Below are 26,048 nucleotides of genomic sequence, written 5' to 3'. Positions count from 1 at the left end.
GTCTGGGTCTGTTCTGAGAATCCCTTCTGCTCCCGGAGTGGCCCTCGAAAGCCAGAGAGGAGGTTTTCTGGGCCCCTAACACTGAGCCCTGGGCCAGACGTCCTGGGAGACCCTGAGCGATTTGCATCCGAAAGAGTACTGGCTTCATTGAAATTCTCCTCGCCTGGAGGGAAACAAAACCCTGAAGAAAAGGAAAGTTTTAGTCCTGAGCAACTTCGCTGCAGAGGAACATTCTGAGCTGCTAAAAATAGGGAGGAAACTGCCCGCTGTGGGTCACCCAGCACCACCCCCGCCCCCGCCCCCAAGGCCAGCTCTCCCGTGGGAGACGGGAGCTCGGGAACTTGGAGCTCTTCTTCGCTGATGCCAAACAGTTCTGCCGCTGGACACAACCGCCACCCCAAGGACCCCAGAATGTCGGGCCGCAGAGACACCCCTCAGGAGACACAGCACGACAATGCCGTGGGGACCGACCAGGATGACTCAGGAACTGGGTGAGTTTGAGCTGGGTCTCAGCATCAGGCCGCCCAATTCCAGGCTTCTTGCTGCCATGTGAGCCTGGGGAAGCCACTTCCTCTCTGAGCCTTTGCTCAACTGGGAGATGCAGGGCAGGTCTGCGTGCTCCTCAAGATGGAACGAGTGTTCAGGGACGCTTGTCCTTTGGAGCACTGCTTGCTGTGGCCAAGGGAGGCTCACGTGAGGAATGGGTCACATCCCAGGGGCTGTGTGAGGAAAACCTTTCAGTCAGTGAGAAGGCTTCCCAGTCCCCTTCACAGGGCTTTGACAGACAAGTAAAGGAGGAGCCAGAAGTCGCCACTTTAGCTTGCTGTGTGGCCTTGATAAGTCCTGACCCCCTTCAGGCTTCAGTTTTCCATTGTCCATGAGGACGGTGGCTGGTGTGTCCCTCAAAACCTTCTACCAGATACGTTCTGTGAGCCAAGGATTTAGATTCACTTTGCAAAGCCCAGTCCATGTCAGGAGAGAGCTCCTGAGAGGATGGGCCAGGCCCAGCCAGGACTCTGCAGCCAGTATCAGTGACTGGGCCCAGGGGGCCACCACCTGGGACAGATGGGGAAGAGGCTCCTGTCCAGGGGCACTGAGGTGGCCTTGCGCGGTCAGGCAGACTGGAAGGTTAAGGAGAAGACACCAAGAAGGGACAGAAAGTCGGGATAACTAGGAGGTGCAGCAGGGAAGCCAAAGGAAGTATGAGGGCCTGCTGAGAAAGTGCCAGTGTTTGAGCTCCAGGAATATGGCGATCACTGTCCTCACAAGCCACAGGAAGGGAGCTGGGGGAAGAGGGTAAATGTCGGAGACCAAGGGGCCTGCCCTGGGCTCCAAAAGGCCCTGTTCACCAGGGGTGAACTCCATCCCCCCAGAAGCAGGGGCTCCCCACTCTCAAGACCTCCAAGCACAGAGGACCAGGCCCCACTGACATGAACCTGAGGCACAAGGAGACTAGAGCCCCTCTAGGACAGCAGGCCCAGCTCCCAGCCAGGGCAGTGCTGATCTGTTCTGGGCACCATCATGTACAGGATTAGAGAGCAGACGCCAACCACGCCCACCCCAAGGTGCCCACAGACAGGCCTCAAGCCTCAGTCTTCCTCAGCTGTGGTGACACACACCTGTCATCCCACTCCCAGGGAGGCTGAGGCAGGAGGATCGCAAGTTTGAGGCCAGCCTGGGCAATTTAGTGAGACCCTGTCTCAAAACAAAAAATAAAAAAAGGGCTGGTTATGTGATTCAGTTTGAAGCCCTGTGTTCAAACTCCCTCTCCTTAACTCCCACCCTGTACAGCTCAGCCTTTAAAAGTAAAATTCAAGGGCTGTTGGCTCTCAAGTTCCCATGAGTGAGAGGCCGGGTGAGAAGGCTGGCAGAGGGTCCGGTGTGCCTGGCCAGACCTGCTTTGCAGATGCCACCAAAGGGAGGTGGCACATAGGGCCAAAACCAGCCTGCTGCAGGAAGGATGCCCTCCCCGCCCCCACCAAAAGGACACAGGTTCCAGGCTCTTGGGCAGTGAGGGCCGGAACTCAGGGCACAGTGCCCATTCCCTGACTTCTTACGAGCAACTTTGAGGCCGGCGTTTAACCCCTCCAGCCTCAGTATCACCCCCACGCAAACAGAGATAAAAAGCCTGACCTTGACACTGTGGGAGGTCCAATGTACCCACCAGCTGTTGTTCATCTCGGGCCTGGTGACCCCATGGCATCCCAGACAGAAGCCCCTCAGCAGCAGGATGAAGGGCACCTGCCTTGGGCTCCAGGGCTGCTCCTGACCTATTCTGTGACCCTGGGCTGGATGCCCCCTCTGGACCTCAGTTTTCCCATATGTCAGTGAGGCAGATGACCCTGCTGTCCCAGCCTCCCATGGTAACTGTGGGGAAAGAACTTTGAACCCAGTTGACATCGTTCCAGTTAAAGCAGTCATTGCCGTGGCCAATGCAGCAATGTCCCTGCCACTGCTGGGCCCCTGCAGCCAAGAGCAGCAATCTGGCTCCAGCTCCAGCCTCTTCCAAAGATTGACACATGACCCCTCCCAGTGCTGCAGTGGGGGAGCTAAGGGGCCCAGGGAGACCTGGGAGGGGTGTCTGCACCCTGCCTGCCCACCTGAGTCCCACTCATGCTATGCCTATCACAGGGCTATAGCCTTGTGGCAGGAGGTGGTGTCTCCTGCCCCAAGCTGGGGCTCTGGCACTGGACGGGCCCCCTGCAAGGCTGTGGCTGAGAGCACTACCCACCAGGGCACCTGTTGACCATGCTGGGCCCAGGTTCTGCCCTGGATGAGCCTCTGTTTAGGAGACTCCAGCCTCCCATCAGGGGAAGCCAGTTATGGAGTGACAGGGGCGGTCAGGCACCACATGCAGGGCTGGAGAAGCAGACACGGCCAGAACTCCTGGGTCTGGAGAAGCAGACATGGCCAGAAGTGGGAGCAGCTGGGGTCAGGGGAGGAGCCAGGGAGCCCCAGAAAAAGCCAGGCAGCCTGGTTTGGGGGAGGTGAACTTGGCAGCGCTGTGTCCAGGCTGGGCTTAGGGTGGGGAGCAGGCAGGAGACACAGGCCCAGCATCCTGCCAGGCTCAGGGAAGGATGCCGGCTCTGAACCGGCCACCTCTGCCCTGCAGCTGCTGCTGCCTGCTGCTTCCCCCAGCCCCACCTGCCAAAGACAGGGCACAGTGCAGATCCTCTGAGAGCCCAGGACAGAGGACAGTCACAAGAGCTGCCACAAGCCCAGCCAACAGGGCTGCTCTCACAGAGAAGGCTTTCCAAGGATGACAGGGACAGAGCGCCTGACTTTGGGATGCAAGGTGAATGTTACAGGACGAGTACAAGTGTCCTTATTCTGTGTTTTTTTTGTTTGTTTGTTTGTTTTTGTCTCTTTGGGACAGGGTCACACTATGCAGTTCAGGCTGGCCTTGAGCTCACTTTGTAGCCCAGGCTGGTCTCAAACTTGCAACAGTCCTCCTGCCTCAGCCTTCCGAGTGCTGGATTACAAGCATGCAACAGCACGCCTAGCTACAAGTGTCCTTAAGAGCATAGAGGGTTTATGGCCTGTGGTTCTTCAACTCTTTCTTACCTGCCCCCCCCCCGTGTTTCCCCATAATTTTGAAACATGCTTGTTCCTTTTTCTCTTTGCTTACGTTTTGGTGTCTTTATTGTTTATTTCTGTTTCCACAAGAATACATTCATTTACTCACAATTGTCCATTGTTGATTATTGGGACGTGACTTTAAGCCATGGAGAATATCCTAAAATACAAAGTGAGTCTTTGCCCGAATGAGCTCACACACCAGCAGACAAGACATACATTAATCAATAATTATACCATTTTCTGTCACACTGGGGACCTAACCCAGGTCCTTGTTAGGCCAGCCCTCTACCCCTAAACTCCACCAACTGTTAAACTATGACTGTGATAAGAACCATGATAGAATAGAATAAGAACAAAATACTGAATTCCACACTTAAAGTGGGTAAAATGGCAACTGTATTTTACCACAATGAAAATATTCTTTAAATGTTTGGGTTTTTTTAATTATGGAAGAAAAGCATCAGATATCTTAGTACTGGGAGTTAAAGAAGACTCCCCTGAGAACATAACACTCAGACACAGACCTGAAAGATAAGTAGGAGTTGGTGGAGGGAAGAGCTTTGTAGGAAAAAAGCATAGCAAGTGCAAAGGCACTGGGGTAGGGAGGAATTTGTAGGGCTCCAAAAACTGAAAGGCCAGTGGGAACAGAGCCAATGGGGTGATGTTATAATGTAGCAGAAAATATGCCCCCAGCCAATATACTTCAGTTCTTAGTTGCCAGGTAACAGTTCCTAGTCCAGTTCCAGTTGCTCCTGTTTCTTAGAAACAGCTGGTCACTGTGATGCACGTTGTATAAACCAATCCCCAATTGACAAGCCATTCTGCCTCTGTACTCCCTGCTTGTTTATCCTGTATAAGTCCTAGACCATCAGAGATGAAGGCCTGATATTCTGGGAATGATCCTGATCAGTTCCCATAGACATAAATAAATCTGCCTCCAAATCCTGGGTGTCCTTTCAGTGTTTCTGCTTGCTGTTGCAATAAGAGCTACAGGAAGTCAGGACACTGGTGCCAGAAACCCAGAACAGAGGCAGGATACATCTGGGAAGTCAGAATTCCTGGGTGAACTAGGCCTGGTCTCAGACACTGCATACAGATCTTGATTCTTCAGGATGTGGGTCAGCCCAGGCTGGGTCTCAGTCCATCCTCCAGGTCCCTGAGTTGCTAGCTGGGGCGCAGAGCCTGCTGGCATCAGAATCTGGGACCAGAGGTAGTCACTGTCTATAGGCAAGTGCTGCTGGGTGGCAGACTCCCAGGCCAGCAGGTTTTTGGGTCACAGAGGCTAACGCACTCTGTCACTACACCCACATATTGTCCGTCCACTCTGACCTTAACACCTCCGGGGATGGGAGCCTGCTGCCCACTCTCCATTCTGCATGGGAGTTTCACCTGGGGACAGTGAGGCAAGAGGAAGTCCTGTCTCATGCTGGGTCCCAGGATCCTGGGGTTTCGAGACCTGAGGCTCCATCCTCAGACAGCCTGTGAAGAGCACCTGAGAACAGGGTACAGGGAGCTGTAAAGGTTGAGACCACAGGAAGGACAGCTGGGTCCTGCTCAGACTCTGGCCTGAGAAGTTTGGAACTAAGACTTTATGTCTGCAGGTTCTAATAGACACTTGGGTTTTTATCTTATTTTATTTTTTGGTGGTACCGGGAATCGAACTCATGACCTCATGCTTGCAAGGCAAGCGCTGTGCCACTGAGCTACGTCCCCAGCCCCTTGGGTTTTTATTAATAGAGGTCAGTTGATCAAATATTGAAATGTACCCCTATTACAAGTATAACTTGATGACTTTTCACAAATTATATACACATGTAAATCCATGACCCAATCAAGATATAGGCCACTTGGTCACTGGGAAGCCCCTCATGCCCTCTCTTCTCCCTTAGGCTGTACCTGGCTGGAGCAGCCATGGTCCTGGGATCGTGAATTCCTCTGTGCCTGGCTTGATTCACTCATTATGTTTGTAAGGTCACCCACACTGTTAGCGTCCTGCTGGCCCACTCTTCACATAGTTTAGGTTTGCATCACGTGACCACACTGAGAAGTAGTAGGTCTTTTCCTGTCTCAGCATGTGTCTGCCCGACCGCCCTCTGCCTCCTTTGAGGGTAGGACAGATTGTATACATGTGTGGCTGTATGTGGGGCCACTTGGGTGCTCCAGGATGATCTTCCTACCTTAGCACCCTTAATCAGTCTGCAAAGATCTTTCCACAGGATCCCAGAGTCATGGATGACTTTCAGGGGATGTGTCCATTTACCACACTGGCCATGGCTGGAGACCTTTGCCTTGTCATGGGCCTCTCCGCAGGCTGCTTGAGTGTCCTCACAGCACGGCAGCTGGTGTTTTCCTTGCTCCCCAACCTGACGCCTGGTTGGGAAGGCTGAACAAGCTAGGGATGGGGACAGGAGGGGGCCTCAGCCCCTCTGCTTCTGAGAGGTTTCCCCACAAGATCTTCGGCTCCTTGCCTCTGGCATGGCGGGTCACGGTCCAAAACTCATAGGTCCTGACACAGCCACATGGCACTGGCTCACCTTTCACGGCTTTGGGAGCCACATGGCAGTGCCTCCCCTCCACAGTGAGTTTTAGAAGCCAGTCGCTGGGTCGTTGCCTCTTCGATGTAGGGAATTGCACTCCCCAGTTTAGATGTAAGGGCTTGAGTGTACGTCCTCAGCCAGCTCACTGGAAACAAAACCCCCTTCTGGCTTTGTGTGATCGAAATGTTGTTTCATTTTTTTTTGAATATTTTTGAGACAGGGTCTTGCTATGCAGTTCAGGCTGGGCTTGAACTCTCAGCAATCCTCCTGCCTCAGCCTTCTAAGTGCTGGGATTACAGGTGTGCACCACCACACCTAGCTAGCTTCACTTTGTTTTTAAAGGATATATTCACTGGGAAAGAATTTTGGCTTGAGTTTGTTGTAGCACTTTCAAATATTTTGTTCTGGTATCTTTGAATCTGCATCATTTCTCGTGGAGTGTCAGTGCTTTGGCTTCTCTTTTGTCCTCTCATCTTCCTTTACATGATGTGCCCTCCTCGTCCCACCCCTCCTCAGATTTGGCTGCTTATAAAGTATCTTTATCTTTCATTTCCAGCAGTTTGGTATGATGAATTTAAGTGTGGTTTTCTTTTTCCTATTCAGCTGATGTTCTGTGATCTATAATTTCTAGATTTCCATGTGTGACTTGTGGATTGATGTTTTTCACTCAATTTGCAAAAAGACGCAGACATTATTTCTTCAAATATCCTTTTCTGTCCCGTTCTCTCTTCCCTCTTCTTTGGGTCTCCGAATAAATTTGCATTAGACCACCTGACCTTGCTTCATAGATTCCTGTGGCTCTGGTCATTTTTTAAAAAAATATAACATCCTACATAGGCTGGGCCTGGTGGCACACACCTGTAATCCCAGGACCCTGGAAGCTGAGGCAGGAAGATTGCCACAAGTCTGAGTCCAGCCTGGGACTACATAGTGAGTTTAAGTCCAGCCTGAATTACAGAGTGAGACCCTGTCTGAAAATACCAAAATAAATATTTAGAATATATAGCATCTTTATTGAGCTATACCTCACATGTCATACAATTCACCCATTTAAACTATGCTATTTAGTTATTTTTAGTATATTTGCAGAACTGTGCAACCATCATAAACCCTATTTTATTTTATTTTATTTTATTTTACTTTATTTTTGCAGTGCTGAGCATGGAACTCTGCACCTCACACACGTTAGGCAAATACTCTACCCCTGAGCTACACTCCAGGTTCCTATGACCTATTTTAGAACATTTTCCTCCTTCCCTAAAGAAACCCCACACTCATTAGCAGTTACTTCCCATTTCTCCTCAGTGTCCCTGGCCCTAGCAGACTACAGCTCATTTTCTGTCTCTGTAGATTCACCTCCTCTGCACATTTGTCTACACGGGCTGACATATTGTCACTCTGGCTGGCTTTCTCCACTTGGTGAATGTGTCCACAGCTCACGCACACTGTAGTGTGGATCTGTGCTTCATCCCTTTACTGGCGGGATAATATCCTATCTGTTAACCTGCTGGTCCACTGGTGGACACTTAAGTTGCTTTTGCTTTGGCTCTTATAGACTATGCTACTACGAATACTTAGATGTGGCAACGTCTGTTTTTGTTTTCCCTATGTGCGCGCCTGGGAGTGTGATTGCTGGGTCATACACTCAATGCTTACCTCTGAGGTGCTGCCAGACAGCTGCACTCCCACTAGCAGTGAACGAGTTCCACGCTCTTCTCGCCTCTGCCAGCGCTGTTATCCCCAATTGCCGCAATCCTAGCAGATGTGAAGCGTTATTGTTTTCTTGATTTCTGTTTCCTGATGGCTGAGGGTGTTGGACAACGTTTAAAGTGCTTGTTGCCCGTCTGTATCCCCCTCTTTATCTTCATGGGTCCCTCCTCTCTCCCCGAGGCTGGGGTGGTGGCTCTCGGTGGCCTCCGTGCATCTTTGTGGTTGACCTTCAACCCCAGGGTCTCTAAGCCACATGCAGTGTGCTCACCTCTACCCCTGTGGCCCACAGAACACTTGGCCCACAGGAGGTGGAAAATTGGTATGCGTGGCGGGAAGGAGGAACTTCTGGCGGCTGTCAGTGTTTGAGGCAGGGAACTCTAGAAATAATCATTAGTTCATATTTCCTAGCAGATAAGTATGTGTGAAAAAGCAATACCCCGAAGGCTCAGTGCCCCAGAGGGAATCAGCCAAGGCAGTGTTGGGACAGCTTTCTGGAGGAGGAAGACGTAGGCCTCTACCCATGCCGGTCAGCCGGTGGGCTCTGTAGGGAGATGGAAAGAAGATCCCATGTTTCCTAAGTCCTACAATTTGGAAACTACACTGGGAATGTCCATCAACACACCCAGGGGACTGGCAATCAGCATGGGATTCCTGGTAGCCCCGAAGTGAAGACATTTCCGCTGCCATTGCCTGCCACAGCCAGCGCCAGTGCTAGGTCCAGTCATGAATGCTGCTCAGCACTTATCAGAGATGCAGAAGGAGGAGGGGCGGGCAGGGAGCGATCTCGCCAGGGCTGGCATCATTCATTAAGGTGGGGCTTCAAGGCCCCGTAGGAGTCAGAAGCAGCGAGGGGCCTGTGGGTGCAGAATGCACAGCTGGGGTGAGAGTGGGCTCCTACAGCTTTTGAGGCCTCAGAACCAGCACTTCAGGACAGAACCCCGAGACATCTGGAGGTGGCAGTGGGCAGGGAAAGGCTTTTATACTGGAACTGGGTGAGGGGCAGGATTCCCTCAGAGTTGGGGTGCTGGCATTGCCCACCTCCCAGGTTGGAATGACAATCGGCTGTCATCTGCCGTCAGACCCAGGGGCATCACCCCTGTCTACAGGGTAGCCTCTGTCCTGCTCCTTGGCTTCAGACCCAGGCTCAAAGGCAGGGTGTGGCTCAGGGGTGCTTGCTTGTCTGGCATGCACAAGGGTTCCATCCCCAGGCCCCAGAAAAAAAATGAAGGGCTCAAAATTCCTCCCTAACAGCAGGCGGCCTCCACAGCAGCCTTCATTTTCTTGCCTCAGCCAATCCCACTTTCCCTCAAGGCAGTTTGGGACCCAATTGGAGTTGTGACTTGCGAGTGATAATTAAAGAGAGAGAGAGACAGAGACAGAGAGAGGCAAACTCCCAGGGGGATAGGGGACAGGTACCCAGGGCCACCCACAGGTGGGCAGAAGGGACATGAGATATAGGGTGGGTGGGAAGGGGCCCTCCAGGGAGCAAAGCCCCAAGATTTAGAAGATGCTAGTGGGCTCAGCCGCTGCCACAAGCCTGCTAGTGCCTGGAGCACAGGAGGAAGGGGTGTGGGGATCCAAGGGTCACCTCGGATCCAAGGGTCCACAGTTTAACACTGAGCAAAGCTGGAGTTCTCTGGGATGCCTCTGGAAAGTGGGATTCTAATGAAATGCATGGCAGGGCGCTAGGAGCCATACACTTGACATGGTGTGTGTGTGTATGTGTATATGTGTTAAGTGAACTAAAAACAATGTTCACAAAATCCGGCCTCCCACCCAGCCCCAGGCCAGCTGGCTCCCAGGTGCAAGGCCAGCAGTGGCAGCAATCGTCCCTGAGGCTGTAGGGATGACAGCCAGCAAGCCGCCTCTCCTACCGAACCAGCAGGTCCCTATCCTGCCTCCCGCCCTATTATGTAAGAGCCCACGGGTGGGCAGCTGGGACTGGTGCCAGGTGGGTCAGAGGTACCTAGGGCCACACCTTGCCAGCAGCCCCAGGCAGGCTGGGGCGGGTCCCCACTTGTGCCCAGCCTCCCTCTCGTCACCTGGTACCTGGGGCACCGCGCTGCTCCCAGCCTCATCATGCCTTAGCTGCAGGAGCGAGGGGTGCTGAGCCAGGAGCTCACCAGCCACAGGCAGGGGCCAGCCAGACCCTCCCCGGCAGGACCCCTGTCATGAGTCTCCTGTGGGGGACAGCAAGCTGGGCATCAGGAGCAGGAGAGAGCAGCCAGAGGCCTGGTCTGTGAGGTGAGGCTGCCCCTAAGCCCACAGAGAAGGGGGAGGGGAGTGGAGTCTGCCAGGCGAGGTTGTGGGGGATCAGTGGGGAATCCGACTACACTGTTGTGGTGGGGAGCAGTGCTATGAGGGGGACTGTGGCCAGGACAATGGGGTCTGGAGCAGAAAAACTGCTTCTCTTTGGGGCTTGGGATGGGTATCCAGGCAACGCCTTGCGTGGAGCATACACCTGGCGTGGGGGACAGGTCTCCCTTTGCGCCCGCAGAGAGGTGAGGGCTGGGAGCAGGGAGGCCTGAAGCTGTGGTCACGTATTTGATGTATTTGTTCATCCTGGTGAGCGACAGCCCTGAGGAGAGCCCAGAGCCCCGACGAAACAGATGCGTATTAGTCTCAATCTGATTGTCGGGGCCAACGCACGGGTTTACAGAGCAAGAAATCAGTCAGGTGCCCGCCCAGGGGCCATGAGTCAGCCCGAAAGCAGGGTGATGCCCGCACCCTGGGGCCGGCTGTGACTCACCCATGTCTCTGTTGCAGGGCAGTGTGGCCTCGCTGCTCACTGGGGCTGCTGTGGCTCTCCAGGGACGGTGACTCGCGTGCTCCCCGAGGCCCTCACTCTCTCCCTGGTGAGCTCTCGGGGTGCAGCCACCTGCAGGGACCATGCCCGAGGTGCTTCTGCTCAGGCCCGCCAGCCTCTTCCTCAGGACCGTGTAAGAACCAGGGCCCCACGTCTCCCGGGGGAGTACTGAGCACAGCACCCAGACCCTCAGACTTGGGTATGGGGTTTCTTGCCCTGCTCTGTCATTCCCCTAGTCTCCCTCAAGAGTCTTCTTATTCCTCAAAAGGCAGCCCAGCAGCTGTAATGACAGGAGCTGACCCTGCACTAAGCACTGCTCGCTTGTCATCTTCTCAGAGAGCCCAGCAGCGAGGCCGGAGCCAGGGTTCACAGAGGCATGGTGACCCAGCTGGTCACACAGCCAGTTAGTCGCACTCAGGGAGGCAGACTCCAGAGAGCCTCAGTGCCAGGCTGGTCACGGAAACATCCACTGAGCAGCTGCTCCATGCTGATCAGTGTGACAGCTGCCAGGATGGCAGGGAAAGAAGCGACAGAAATATACAGGAAGGGGACCCTCTTCCAGGAGGCAAAAAAGAGCCCTCTCCTCCACTCATGTGTCACAGCGTGACACCCAGAGAAGCAGCCACTGCAACAGTGAGGACAGGACTGAATAAAGCTCCCCAGGGGCTGGGGATTTAGTTCAGCAGCACAGCGCCTGCCTTGCAAGCGCAAGGTCATGAGTTTGATTCCCAATACCGGAAAACAAAACAAAACAAAAAAAACCAAACAAGTTCCCCAGAGCTGCCTGAACCTCAGGCAGCCTTCAGAACCCCCACCTAAGTATTCAAGTGTCAGGGAAATCCAGGAGGGCTTCCTGACAGAGGGGTGGAGGAAGCTGGGAAGGCTGTGGCCCACAGGAGAGGAGAGGCCAGTTGGTGGGAAGATGGCTCACAGAAAGATGGGGTGCAGGCCTCCCACAGCCCGGCCTCCCACCCCACCATGCCAGGTGCCTCAAGCAGGGCTTGGCTTTCTTGCTGCTGGGAGGCCCTGGAGCGATGGGGTTGACTTGTTTCTGTGGAGGAGAATAAGGTGAGGACATGCTCCCACTCTCCTATGAGTTGGGGTGAAGTGAAGGGGGCCTCCTTTCAGGGCCTCCCTCCTCCCAGGAGTTCAGAGCAGAAGCAGTCTGCTGTCACTTTATTACTTGGGGTGCCATCCTCCTCTGGGACACCTGCCAGCTTTTGGGGAACACCGCATTCCAGGTGCATAATTTTCCTGATTGACAGGAATGAAATGTTAATCCCTTTGAGAGGCTCATTATGGTCACAAAGACAGGAATCTCACCTCACCTGCTGGGGTCATTTATGGGCCTCTGCTTCCGGCATCCATATCCGCATTGATCACAGCAGAGTGGGGTTGTGAGGACCCGGATGGGTTTGGTTCCTTTCTGGACATCTCCAACCTCGCCTAGCATTTTAACAAGCTTGGCCACCCTGTTTCTTATTCTGCTTCAAAAAAACAAACTGCAAGGCGTTGGAGACGAGTGCTAGAAGTAGCACACCTGCAGCAAGGTCTCTGGTAAAGTCAGAAAGGAATAAAAACTGAAGCAGCCTCTCCCACAGCCGTGACAAAGTGTAAGGCGATCACCCGGTTGAGGAGGGACAGGAGATTTCAGCTGTAATGTGGTTTGGATTAGCACTTTCTAATTCAGGTGACATCTCCTTACAGGGACTTGGCCACAAAGGCTCTAGCAAGGGGAAGAGCGAGCTTCATTTAGGAAATTTGGTTTTGACCTTCTCTTAATCAGGTGCCCCCAATTCTTTAGGCAGTGGGTGCAGAGTTAGGACCAACTGCAGGGATAAGTGAGGAGTCCCTGTTATGACAAGTACTGAGGAAGCAGGGTTTCCCCCCTTTCTGGAAAGAGGGAGACAGCAGAGCTCAGCTGCTGGGCAGGAACCATGTCCAGGAAATGCTTCTACCGCCAGCCCCATAAACAGGTTACGAACCCTAATCACTGAGGTGTGTGAGCTTGGCCCGAGCTTCCTGGCTTCCTGGCTTCCTCCGTGGCTGTCTTCATATTCGCTCTCTGTTTAGCTATTTGAAAACCAGAGCCAGTTGACACAAAGTTAATTAGGTGGGGAAATGCTGTCTTACCTTTCATGGAGAGGATTTACAAACAGCTTTGTTTGTAGGAGGCAGTTAAGATGGAGGAGATTACAGTCTGGATAATTTGGGGGTGGCTCCCAGTTGATGGCTGATGGCTCTGAGCCTAAGGTTCACCTGGCTGTGTCTTGGAGGACCCAGGCTGAGCATGCGCCAGGACTCTAACGATGGTCAGGGTCCTTCCTGGAGTGCACAGTCCTTTGTCACCTCGTTTCCAGAGCTCATTGTCGTATGGTAACATTACAGTCTTCTTTGTCCCAAGGTAGGGACAGCTTCTACCTGACAGTCCTGGGAGGCAGTGGTGCTACTCAGTGACCCAGAGTCTGCAGGTTCCATAGCTCAGAACCCTCCCATTGCAGCAGGCCCCAGATGCATATTTTGCTCATCTTCCCCTGCCAAAGATGCAGGTTTCCATGGCAACAGAGGGGCTGTCCAGCCCTGTGGTCCAGGCCAGAGGGGGCTGGTTCAGTCCCCACATAACCCCCTTCCACTCTCTTCATCACCTCCTGATGTCTTTTGCTTTAAAACCTATCCCAGGTTCTTAAGCAGACTGCTGCCAGGTGGGCCTGGGCCTAGGTGTGTTCGAAAACTTAGTTTGAACCTGCAGTACCAGCAAGGAATAAGGCCGAATGTTCGAAGCAGGTAATTGGCCCGGCCACCTGGGAAGTGGGCAGGGAAAGGGCCACCTCCTCCCTGACAGACAGGTGGGACTCCCTGGAGCCCGGGGCTGCCATGACCAGCTGCCCAGTTACCCACCACAGAACTCCAGTGGGCTGTTTACATGGCCAATGACTATGTATGTGTCCTCGGAGTTGTGCAAGCTTGAGGCCTGGTGCAGTCCTGAGGTGTGTACTGAAAACAACCACTCACCACCCAGGAGGCTCAGGTGTGGCCAGGTAAAACCCTGAGGTGCTGAGGACAGTGAGGTTGAGGTGCTGATGGATATCCGGGAGCACTGGGAGGATGTCCGGCAGCACTGGAAGGGAGCAGGATCTGGGGCAGAGGTGAAGGGCTGAGCCTGTTTAGACACAGGGTGCAGCCCAGGCAGTGTCCAAGAGGCTTCCACTAGGGGCTGCATGGGATCCCCAAGAGCCCTCAGTGGGATCCCAGCTCCAGTCTGAGTTTCCCAGCATGGCCTGGATGAATAGGCATGGGGAGTCAGGAGGGGCTTTTCAAACCCCAAAGCCTTCATACCCCTTGGTGGGGCTCAGAGTCCCTATTGGCACACCCAATGCCGTCCTTGTCCCAATGGAAGTGCTGGGCTCAGAGATGGGCATGGACTTGCCCAGGGCCACACAGTAAGCCAAGTGTAGCAGATCTGATTTCCTTCCCCAGGAACCCCTAAAGTCTGCGGGAGGCTGGGACAGGGTTGGATTGGCCCTGAAAAACCCGACGTCCTGACCCCTGACACTCTGTGGATGCCCTGGGCTTCGCAGGAGGCAGTGATGCCAGTGTTACCCTGGGGTGCTGAGTTGCCTGCTGGGCCAGCATATTCCAACTGTGTTGTCTACCATCTCTGCCAGCTCCCAAACTGATGCGCAGACGTGCTCCAAAGAGTCCTTGAGCCATGTTCTCCAGCTCTCGGCCCCAGAAAAGCCTCAGGATGTGCAGCTGGACTGTCCAGGTAAGCAGTGGGGCTGTGGGGTGTGCAAGACTGGGTCAGCATGTGGAGCTGTGCCAGATGCGGGGGTGGCACTTGGGTCATAGTGCAGAACCCTGCGACCTCTGTGGAGATCCTGATGCTCTCCAGCTCCGAAAGGTGCTGTCTGCTTTCCCTCTTGGCCACCATGGATACCATCAGGGCCAGGAGTGCCAAAGACAGTGGGGAAGAGTTTAGGAAGTTTGGGAAAGCACAAGGCTAGAGATGGGGAGTTGATTGGACCCCATACCAACGAGGCCCCTGTGCTCACTGGGTTGGCCTTGGGTGTGTTGGCCGTGGCACCTGGGCACAGGGCAGAGGCGGTGAGGCTGTGGGGTTTATCTTGGAGGCGAGAGACTCACGAGCTCTCAAGTGACCTTCCACTCAGATAATGCATATCTGAGAATACAGAGCTATCAGAAGCACAACGATAATAATAACAATGAACGTTTGTTCACTTGCATTGGCTGCAGAGCAATAGTGTAGCACAGTGTAAAAAAAGAAAGTGACAACAGTGGCTCAGAGGGCCACTGCCCCCACTATGGGTGCTACCTGTGGACCTCACTCTGCCCCTACTCGGGTACCTCTGGGGTGCCCTTTCATTGATCTTCCTGTCTGTGATATCCCACCTTAGTGGAATCCCCAGGGCCACCTGCTCCTAGGCCTCTGGGTGGGAGTGGTGGGAGGAAGCCGGTTGCCTTTGTGTGGCTGTGTGTAAGCTGGCCGGGTATTCTACAGGATGGCCTTCTGGGTATTTTACAGGATGGCCTTCTGGGTGTCTGGTAGGATGACCTTCTGGGTATCATATAGGATAACCTCCAGCATCTTATGGTATAGCCTCCTATATTGTATATGATGGCCTTTGTTTGGCTATACCTGTGTTTCCCTCGCATTTAGGGGCTGTGTGTCTGGGAAAGTGGGTGATTATGTCTGCAGTGAGACTAGCTGAGGAAGCAGCAGCAAAGGGGATGAGGTCAGAACGGGGCACATGCTTTGAGTTCCCTTTCCTTGGGGTTTCTTCTGACTGGGCTTTCCTGGGTTCCAGTGGACAAGGACAGGGCCAGAATTTCTCTGGTCTGTTCAAGCATTGTCCCAGGTCACTATGCCCATTCTCAGTGGGAAACTGAGGCACAAGAGAGCTTCAGGATGAGAGGAGATGCAGTCAGGGCTCAGGCACAGCATTCCTAGGCTGCAGGGCTCCCTGGAGACCAAATGCCAGGCCCCCAACCCCTAGGCTCACTGCTGCCCCCAGACAAGCTGCCCCAGGCTGGCCTTGGCAGGAGTCTGGCCTGGGGGCCTCTCCTGCCCTCCTCAGGAGACAGAGGGAAGAGCCGGGCCAGAGAGCACCTCTGGCCTTAGAGAATGGTTTGAACGAAGCAGCCCCACACTCATCGCTCTGACCAAGGTGCCCCAGCAACTTTGGCCCCTAGGGCTCAGTCCCTGGCTAGCCAGTGGCTTCCCTGAGAGGCTCAAATGGCAACATCAGCACCTGCAGACCTGGGTACAGCAGAGCCCTGGGCAGGAAGGCTGAGCCTGGATGTGACATTGTCCCACCTCTCCATTTAAGGCCCTGTGGCCCACAGCTACTTGACCTCAGTCACCATCACCCAGAAGTGTGGACAGGAGCAGGCACAGACGCAGGGATAGGAACCGACAGGGTCCACCAGAGCAGGGCTCGTCAGAGGGCCTGGGGTAGTATCCCCTGTGCAAGTGAAAACCAGCCAGGGCAGGTGGAGGAGGGGTTGGGGCTGGGTGGGCTCCTGCAGGGGAGATAGTAGACATGTAGACCTAGTTTATCAGGATGCAGGGAGCTGCAGGGCCACTCGCTGGACCCACAGGAAATGCACCAGGACCTTCCACCTGTGTCCTGGGGGTGGGATGCTGAGACATATGACCCTATTCCTGCCCTCCAGAAGCTTCCAGTCTGCAGGTGAATGGGCACTGGGCAAGGGCAGGGGCATAGACAGGTGAAGGAGGGAGGCCTACTCACTAACACCTGTTTTAGGATGGGCTCCCTGGATGAAGGGGGACCCCCTGCTGCCCTTTGGACCTTGGACCCCCAGCCTGGGTATGAAATGAATGGTCCGCCCTTGAGAACTCCCCACCCAAGGCTGGTGATGAGAAGGAAGGATGCTGCTAGAGGAGGTGACTTGGAGCAGTGACAGCAGGGAGCTCTTTTGCAAAGCCTTTTCCTGAGACAGAAAAGGCTGCTCCCCCAGGAGGACTGGGGGCACCTGTGAGGTTGCAAGGGCTGACAGTCCCCCCCATCGGGTTCCCTTGCAAAGAGCACTGCACTGTCACTACGGCTGTGCCTCAGGCTAAAGGACTTCTGTGGATTCTCTCATGTCTCTTCACAGAAGCCGGGAGGAAGGCACGTTTGTTTCTTCCATTTGAGAGAGGAACAGAGTTCTGGGAGGTCATAATCATCTTTGAATCACATAGCCCCTGAGAAGTAGCTCTCTTTAACTGACTCTCCTGACTCCATGGGACCTGGGCTGTGTTGTCACAGTAGGGTCCGCTGTAGGTCTGGACAGCCCCAGCCTCCTCCCTACCTGCAGGAATGGGGGTTCACCCGGCAATCCTCAGAAGTTGCCTGGTTCCCCGAGCCTGTATCCTGTGCAGCCCAAGCTGGAGAAGGAAGGCTGGGGAGTAGCCTTGGGCAGAGCTGATGGAGGTGCAGGCTAGGGCCAGCCTCACACCACACTCCCAGGAGCCTCATACCCCTGGGAGCTCAGAGCTAGAGACCGATGTATTCACTGGCTGCTGCTGTCTCTTGTGTCTGTCCTCAGAGGTCCCAGGGCATATGTGGTGTCCGGGCTGCAGGGGAGGAGCAGGAACCCCCAATCCCAGGGAGCTCAGTGTGAGGCTCAGGCCAGAAGTGGGCCAAGGGACAGTGCCAGGCAGAGGGTGCCCTGTCCCTTCTGCCTCTGTAGCATGGGGCTGGAAACATTGAAGGTGGCTTCTCACCTGTGCAGTGGGACAGATGCAGAAAGGGGGGCTCCTGGGGTCAAGACCTCCCCATCTAGACATCACAGCTCTTGCCTCGTATCTTTTCCTGCTGTCTGCTGTCCCCTTGGAGCCCGCCTGTATAGGATAGGTGTGGCTGTGCCTCCCGTCTCCCCAGCAGTGGGGACTCTGCTGCCTCCTGTTTGTCCCCTGTGCAACCACACAGGCCGCTAGAGCCCTCTCTTTGCCCTGCTCAGCCTGGACAGGTGGGATCTTGGGTGCAGATCCCAGAGTTAGGATAGTGACCTAGAGGGGCCCTAACAATCATCTTGTCCATCTGCATTGCAATTTGGGGGCACTGCCATAGTAACCTGGGCACCAGCTCGTCCTCATGAGAATGCTAGGCAGTAGCTGGCAGCCTCAGGGTTCTCTCAATTGGGCACTGAGGAATGAGCCGCTGACCCATTGGCCAGTATGCTCCGTGCCGCTTTGCCAAGGCACCTACGGCCGGCCGGTCTGTCTGGGGTGACCTGACCTTATCTCTGTCTCATCCTGAGGCCAATGCTGTCCCCTTCTTTCTGTGTCCTCCAGAGTGCTTGGCATGGGCCAACAAGATGCCACAGCCCTTGCACAGACTCCTGTGCGGGTAGAGGCCCTGCGGAGCCCACGCCCTGGAGAGATCTGTGCCGCTTTGTCTTGTCCCAGCGTCTGCACAGTGCACTGTGTTCCCACCCCCGCGGCCTTTCCCACAGCCTGCAGAAAAGGCCCGTGCTGCCCCCACTCTGCTCTGGCATTTTTCTCTTTCCCAGAAAACAGAGTGACTTCCTCTGCTGTTTGGATGCCCTAACCCCAGAGCCCTGGCGAGCACGCTCGTGCTTCCCAGCACCCCCAGCATAATGGGCAGATTGATAAGACCCAGGCTGGTTGGCTGGGAGAGGGAGTGGGTAGTGGGGAGGGCAGAGAGCACCAGCCAGCAGGGGAGGCCGCCCCACGCTTGGGGACTGGTTCTGTATGCCAGCTCTCACATTGGTTCAGGCTGCCGGGCATGGTCCTCGGTTGGTTGAGCTGTAGATTTCATTGTCGATTGCTGTGTTGGGTTAGCCCTGTTGGGTTAGGGGTGCTTTGCTGGGTGATGGGAACCTGGGTGGGTCCTGGCCGCGTTTTTCTATGACAGCAGTGATCTTGGTGTGGGTGTGGGACAGAGGATGGCTGTGACCCAACTGAACTGGAGGGGGAGAAAGGTACTTACTCCTTGAAGAACTGGAAACCCAGCCTGGTTTCTGTTATCTCTCCACCATAGCAGACCCCAGACCCAGAGGCCAAGAGGGGCCACAGACCTGGGCCAGCTCATGACCCTCCTACCAGGCAGCCATTGTGACAGTAAAAGAACATGTAATGACTAAGGAAATGGTCACAGAAGGACCTGAAGTGGAAAAGGGACAAATAAAAGTGCATATAAATGGTGCTGACAAAAGCAAAAGAATGAAACAGTGTTGCTGAAGCCTTAGCAGATTGCGGGAGCCCAAGACACTGCTCTCTGCTCTTTCTAAATAGACTCTGGGCTTCTGTGCAAGCTCTGGGCTTTGCAGAATCAGTAAAATGAACCCTGGGTTGTCCTTGAGGAGTGGCTGCTTGGAACCCATGACCCAGCCCCACCATCGTGCATCCTACCCGTCACCCCCTGTTGAACACTGGGACCTTTCCTGACAGAGCTGTAAAGACACCACATTCATATTCTCTCTGTCCTTGTCACCCTGGTCTAACTTCTTAAAGCGTGATGACTGGCTCCCGGGATAGTCCTTTTCCAAGCCCGATGGCAGGCACTGCCAACCCCAAGAAAGCTGTTGATCAGTGCATGCCCCAGCTTGCACAGCTTCTGCCTCTGGTAAGATGGCCTGTCTGCCTGGCTGGTCTATGCTACTTCTGTTTCTCCCCTTGGGAGAAGGCTGAGGAGGCCAGCAGGTGGGTTCTGGTGGCTTTAGGAAAAGGAGGCTGTGAGGACAGGCAGGGAGGGAAAGAAGCAGAGAACGAGGCTGAGGGATGGAGGAAGTGGAACTGAGTGGCTCTCTGCTTGGTGACACTGTTCCAAGTCAGCTCCTTTCTTGCTACCCCTGCTTGTCACCACTCTGCCACTGGACTGTGATGTGTGCTACTTCATTCTCCAGTGTGGCATCCTAAGTGCTGCAAGAGAAAGGCCCTGGCTGTCCCAGTCCCCACTGCCTGAGCCCTCCAGCAGGGCTGTGTGCCTGGGCTGTGACTTCAGGGCCATGGCAGGGCCTGAAGCTCAGGGTCATTCACGTGCTGAGGCAGCAGGGCCAGCGTCCAAGGCTTAGCACCAGGGACAGGGCCTACTTAGCCAGAACCTGAACCTTGGGCTTGTCCAGAGACCTCTCCATTGTCCCGAGGGGGAGGCTAGAAGAGGATACAGTGTAAACAAGCACTTAGAGGTGGATGTGCACGCACATAGAAGGTGGGGCAGGGGGCCCCCAGGCTGCAAGCCTGCCTGTCATCCCTTTTTCCCCTTCCTCTTCCTCCTCCTCCTCTTCTTCCTCCTCCTCCTCTTCTTCTTCCTTCATTGTTGTTTTAAGTGGTACTGGGGATTGAACCCAGCCCTTTACACCTAGCTCCATCCCCAGCCCATTTTTTTATTTCCATTTTGAGACAGAATGACACTAAGTTACTCCAGCTGGCCTCTGACTTGTGATCCTCCTGCCTCAGCCTCCCACAGTGCTGGGATGACCACACCCAACTTGTCTGACTTTCTTTCAAGTTGAAAGTCCAAGGGTAGGTGGGGCAGCTGGCACTACTGAACTACTGTGGTGACCTCAGGCCAGAGGGACATTAAAAAGGATGCGGCCTGGCTGAGCCATGCAGGATGGGGACTTCACCTGGTGGTCCCCAAGTAGGGCCCATCTCTCTCTGCGCCCAGCAGCAGCATGTCCTGGCTCACTGTCTGGCCGTCCTCTGGGTGAAGGTGAGGGTGGAGAGAGGAAGGCCTGAGTCCTGGGGCTGGGGACGAGAAGGAGCCCACCCCTTCCTGAGTCCCCTGGCCTCTGCTCTGGGCCCAGGGCTTTTATATCACTGGCTTCTAGATTGGTTCTTAGGACAAGTATATTCTTGTCATTTAAAAAGATGATAAACTGGATGTGGTGGCGCACGCCTGTAATCCCAGCACTCGGGAGGCTGAGGCAGGAGGACCCTTGTGAGTTCAAGGCCAGCCTGGGCTACAAAGTGAGCTCAAGACCAGCCTGAACTGCATAGAAAGACCCTGTCTCAAAAAGAAAAAAAAAAAAGGTGATAACTAGCCAGGCATGGTGGCACACGCCTGTAATCCCAGCACTCAGGAGGCTGAGGGCAAGAGGATTGTTGCAAGTTTGATACCAGCCCAGGCTACAAAGTAAGCTCAAGGCCAGCCTGAACTACCTTGTCTCCAAAAAAAAAAAAAAAAAAAAAAAGGATAACTGTGGAGCTAAGGCTTTCAGCCTGAGGGAAGATCTAGCAGTAGTCACAAGACCGAGAGTCACCCCTGCTCCTTTTGGCGCCTGGCACAAGTGAGAGCAGCGAGATATGTGCATCTCCTAGAAGTGTCCAAGGGCAGTGGGAAGGCTCTGTGCCGTGGAGGAGAGAACAGCAGGGGTAGCACGAGGCCTACCAGCTCCCTAGCTGAGACAGGGGCCACCTCCCCGGCCCTGGCACCCCTGGGAGCCCAGCGTTCTTCTGGTGACGTGTAATCCATGCCACTGAACTTACTTTCTAAACGTGCAGTTCAAAGGCTTTCAGCAAACTTCACAATCCAATTTTAAAGTATTTTCATTACTCCCAAAAGGTCACTTGCACCCATTTTTTGGTCCCTGGTGTCTGTTTTGTGGTCACATCCCTGCCCATCCCAGTCCCAGGCAGCCACCAATCTCCGGTCTGTCGTTTCTGGATGCATCGTGTGACTGGAATCATGACACATATGGCCTTTTGCCTCTGGCTTCTGTCACTATGCAGGCTTTGAGCTGTACCCATGTTGTAGCCGGTACCAGCACCTCACTCCTTCCAGGGCAGAACTGTGTTCCATTGTACGGATAATACACCCTTCGCTTTTCCTTCACCATTCTATGGGCTTTTACATTGTTTCCACTTTTTTTTTTCCCTCCTCCTCCTTTCTTTTTAATGGTACTGAGAATTGAACTCAGGACCTTCACACTGAACTACATCTCCAGGCGCTTTTTTATTTTGAGGGTCTCACTAAGTTCTTAAATTGGCTAGACACATTTCAAATTTATGATCCTCCTGCCTCAGCCTCCCAGAGTGCTGAGATTATACCCATGTACTACCACACCTGGCCGTTTCCATTTTTTGACTATTATAAGTAATGCTCTTGTGATCATTTGTAACAAATCTTTGTGGGACCTTTATTTTCTTTTTCCTCGGGTCAGTAGATACGTAGGAGTGCCTTAGCCAGGCGATATGGTAAATCTTCTTAAATTCACTGAGAATTATTAAGCTGTGCATTTCCACAAGCACCATGTGAGGATCCAGCTTCTCCACAACCTCACCCCACACACATTAACATTGTCCAGCAGAGAGGAGAGTGTCAGGGTGGCAGAACCAAGGCCCTGCGCCCAGGCCTCCCTGACTCACAGCCCACCCTCCTTCCACCTTGGCAAGGCAGGGCCTGGACTCAGGTCTACCTGGGCTGGACTCCAGCAGCAGAGAGAGGGGTGATGGAACCGCTCCTGCCTCCCCTGGGGCACTGGCACCAGCGGAGGCCATGGCGGGGACCTTGTCTCTGGAAGGGGGTAGATGGCAGATGGCATGGTCCAGGTTCTGCCCAGGCAGAAGAGGCATAAGGGACTTTCTTTCTGCTCCTGCGCTGGCCTGGCCTGGCCTGGCCTGTGTGTTTTGCAGGCTGCCATGGGCCTGACCGGTCCTGGTTGAGTCCCCTGGACCCTCACACCTGGCCCTGCCCCAGGAACCTGACTCCATCCTGAGAGCTCAGAGTCGGCATGCAGCCTGAGTAGCACAGGGCAGGGATGCGGGCATCCTTTCCGGCCATCTCCCTTAGACCAAGGCCAGTGGGAGCACCCTGATGGCACTACCTCTGAGGCCAGATGGGGCTGGCCAACAGGTGGCAGCACTGCCCCGGGGTCATTGTAGAAGGCCACCCTCACCCAAGGATGAGGAGGGCCCCCCCAGAGCCTGGACCACTCAGACTTCCTTTGTGGGCAACTTGAACTTGGAAAAGGAAGGACATGGGAAAGTGTCCTTCACTGAACACCAGCCGTGTACTGGTTCTTTCCCACACACCATTCCCGCCAGCCCTCACTAATCCTGAGAAATGAATCAGGTTCCCGGTGAAGGTATCTGAACCCTCTGGGCCTGGTGGTCAGTCGTCCCCACCCACTACCCACAGCTTGAGCCACCATCCAAGCTTCAGAGGCCAGGTAGTGCCCTGGATGGTGTCCCAAGTGTGACTGTGGCATCAGGCATCCGTGGTCAAAGTCCTCCTGCCACTCCCTGGTGTGTGGCCCTGGGAAAGGGCTGAGCCTGTCTGAGCCACGCTGCCCATCTGTGAGTGAGCGCTTGACCCAGCTGGTGTAGACTGAGAGCAGGCAGAGGATGAGCCACTGACTGCTGCTCATCCATACTAGAAAGTTTGCAGCCTGGGCCTGGGGTCTGACGGTTTCTGGTGCCGCCAGATCCTTCCAATGTTCTGATCCTCTGCCCCCCTGGGTCTGTCCTCACCTGTTTCCGGGGCAGGAAGACCACACCACAGCTGGGATGAAGCAGGAAAAGTCCCAACCCTCTCTGGCTCCAGGCCAAGCTGACCTCCTCCTCCAGGCACTCTCCAGCCTACCTCAGCCCTGACTGCTTGCCAGCCTGTGGCCCCGTGCCCACCGTGTGTGCAGCAGCAGCAGCAGCAGCAGCAGCAGCAGCAGCAGCAGCAGCAGGGCTCTAAGCTTGCCTGGGTCTCACTTGGTCCCCTGGGGACAGCTGGAGAAGGTGTAACCACGCTGTCCTCTCCCTGCAGAGGGGGCTCTGTGGACGACCAGGGCCGACGGGCGAGTCCGCCTGCGCTTGGACCCCATCTGCTGTCAGCCCCCCTACACTGTGCACCGCATGTTCTACGAGGCCCTGGACAAGTACGGGGACCTCAGTGCTCTGGGCTTCAAGCGCCAGGACAAGTGGGAGCGCATCTCCTACTACCAGTACTACCTGATTGCCCGCAAGGCCGCCAAGGGCTTCTTGAAGGTGAGGCTGAGCCACATCCTCCCTGTCCAAGTCCCATTTCCTGGATGGTCTCCTGTCTCTGCCCCAACTCTCTGCAGGGGAGGCCTTAGAAATGGTGACTTTAACCCACCCCACTTATTGAGCCAATACTGCCTTAGGCTGAGGGTTTACATTTATTGAACCTTTGCCAAGCTCTTGATACCCACGGTCACCTGCTGTCACATTTAAAATGACCAGACTTCTGGGGCCTTGCTGAATCCCCAGGGATTCCTAGGCAGGGTGGAGCCCAGGTGTCCTGCAGGGACCAGGTGTGGAGAGAGACCCCTTCCTTGCCCTTCCCTGGCTGCCTTCACTCACCTGTCTGCCTTTGTCCTGCAGCTTGGCCTGGAGCGAGCCCACAGTGTGGCCATCCTGGGCTTCAACTCCCCTGAGTGGTTCTTCTCTGCAGTGGGCACTGTGTTTGCGGGGTGCGTGACTGGGAGGGGTGGGGCTGGGTGGGCTGGCAGTGGGCAGAGAGCTGGGAGGGTCGTGTTACCCCCCAGTGGCGCTCTCCCTGGAGCTCTCTGGGGAGGGGGTTCAGGGGTAGGTAGGGGTAGGGGTGCCCCTGCACCTGCCCAGGTGTGAGTCCTCCGGGTGTCCTGCAGTGGGATTGTCACCGGCATCTACACTACCAGCTCCCCGGAGGCCTGCCAGTACATTGCCCACGACAGCCGCGCCAACATCATCGTGGTCGACTCACAGAAGCAGCTGGAAAAGATCCTAAAGGTTTGGGGGAGAGGGGCCAGGTGGAGGTGAGGGTAGCTGTCCTCACAAGACCCCTTCTCTAAGGATGTGGGCATCCCCAGCCAGGGCTCCCCTCATCCTAGCAGCAGACCCCATCCTCATCACACGTTGAACCCAGCAGGGTGATGGTTGTCTCCCTTCTGGCAGGTCAGGAAACTGAGGCCTGCATAGCTGAAAGGCTGGGGTCACCGGGTTGGGGCTGGTATTTGTGGCAGCCCACTGCCTCTCATGGCCTCTGGTAGGGAGAGAGTCAAAGCTAGCCCAGGGCTGGGGGCGAGGGGCTAGGTCCACTCATGACCAGATCTGTGAGCAGTAGCTCAGGAACCACCCAAGGCCACTGGAGTCTCTGGGGCCCTCAAATAAGATGACATCTGGGCCATACTAGGTCTTGGGTTGCCTGGGCCTCTGTGTGAGAGAAGTGCTGACAGCTTGGACCAGAGTCTCTGTGGGAAGTGGGAGGAGGGAGTGGTGTGAGAGCTGCCACAGAGCAGGGGAAGCAAGTGCCGAAGACAATGTCCCCACATGCCCACACTGGGTGATGGTGACCTGGTGACACCTCTGGCCCAGCTGCACGCAGCATCTGTCGAGGTCCTCAGGTCTCCCTGCATCCAGAGAAGGCTCCAAGACTGACTTTGGATGCTGAATGCATCCCCTGGGCCTTGGCCTGCCCGTCTGCACCTCAGGGCCAAGGGTCTCCAGCCTCTCATGACCACAGGACCTGGGTCTCCAGATGGCCAGGCCTGGTGTCTCCTACACCTCCCATGATAGAAAGCAGCCAGCTGGGGCTAAGGGTAGCAGGGTCCCCTGTCCGGGCCATGGCCAGGTCTTAGGGCAGGATGTCCAAGCGCACAACTGTGGGCAGAGGGACAAGGCACTGAGAAGCCTGGGCCAAGGACACCAGCACAGGTGGAGAGGGAGGCCCTGAGGACCTCAAAAAAGCTAGGAGGCAGAACATGCCTGTCCCTGAGGGAAGGAACAAGGGCACACATGGCTGTGGCTGACTCCTAAGGGCCGCTGAGGCCAGGCACCATGGGGGGGAACTGAGGGAAGCCCCCTCTGTCTCCAGAGTCTGGCCAGGACTTAGGTCAGCTACCTGAGTACCAGGTCCTCTAAATCAGGGTGGCTTCAGGGAGTGAACCCATGCTGTCTACCAGGACACTGAGCATGGTTAGTGCCCCGCAGCGCCATCTTGAAACTCACTACAAGGCTGGAGCTGGCCCCCACATTGACATCATGCACCCAGCTGGGGCTGCGCCCAGATCCAGGCTCCCAGGGCTGGGAGCTGCAAGTTATCTGCATGCCCTCTAATCTGCCATGTGGTGGGCCTGTCTTTTCTGTCCAGTGGAGGTTTGTTGCGTGGAACTCTTTCTCGTGAGGATTGTCCTGCCTCTTCGTAGTCCCTTCTCTGCCCCACTCCTACCAATCCCTATGCTTGCACGGCTCCCTTCGGATCATCTCCATCCTGTGTGGCTGGGTAAAGGGTTTCATGCTGGGAGAGGATGGATAAGTGTGAATCACACGGCCCAAATGAACTTCTGCAATGAGGACAGCAGAGCGTCCCAGCACCACCCTAGGTTCTTGGGAATGGTTGGCAGAGATCCCCAGTACTGTTGCTCAGGCACCCCAAGACCTAGTGTGGCCCAGATATCATCATATTTTGGGGCCTCAGAGACCCCAGAGGCCTTGG

General features: G+C 55.0%; 1 protein-coding gene across 3 annotated transcripts in view; it reads left to right on the top strand.

Annotated features, from left to right (window-relative positions):
- Positions 1–261: 261 nt before the first annotated feature.
- Acsbg1 (acyl-CoA synthetase bubblegum family member 1) overlaps positions 262–26,048 on the top strand; it is a 40,909-nt gene continuing 15,122 nt past the window's right edge. The window contains exons 1-7 of one of the 3 annotated variants that reach the window (XM_005393441.2): positions 9,868–10,070; positions 10,593–10,765; positions 13,312–13,416; positions 14,298–14,398; positions 23,379–23,599; positions 23,957–24,045; positions 24,223–24,343. In XM_005393441.2, coding sequence (XP_005393498.1) covers positions 10,716–10,765; positions 13,312–13,416; positions 14,298–14,398; positions 23,379–23,599; positions 23,957–24,045; positions 24,223–24,343 — 687 coding nt within the window. In that variant the 5' untranslated portion in view covers positions 9,868–10,070; positions 10,593–10,715. Of the gene's footprint in view, positions 492–9,867; positions 10,071–10,592; positions 10,766–13,311; positions 13,417–14,297; positions 14,399–23,378; positions 23,600–23,956; positions 24,046–24,222; positions 24,344–26,048 lie in introns of those variants that run through there. The other 2 variants (XM_013518894.1, XM_013518893.1) reach the window with 2 other exon arrangements.

The sequence above is a fragment of the Chinchilla lanigera genome, unplaced genomic scaffold (genome assembly GCF_000276665.1).
Source record: "Chinchilla lanigera isolate Chin_1 unplaced genomic scaffold, ChiLan1.0 scaffold00049, whole genome shotgun sequence".
NCBI lineage: Eukaryota > Metazoa > Chordata > Mammalia > Rodentia > Chinchillidae > Chinchilla > Chinchilla lanigera.
The sequence above is the reverse complement of the archived record's forward strand: the minus strand, read 5'-3'. Positions and strand labels throughout refer to the sequence as shown.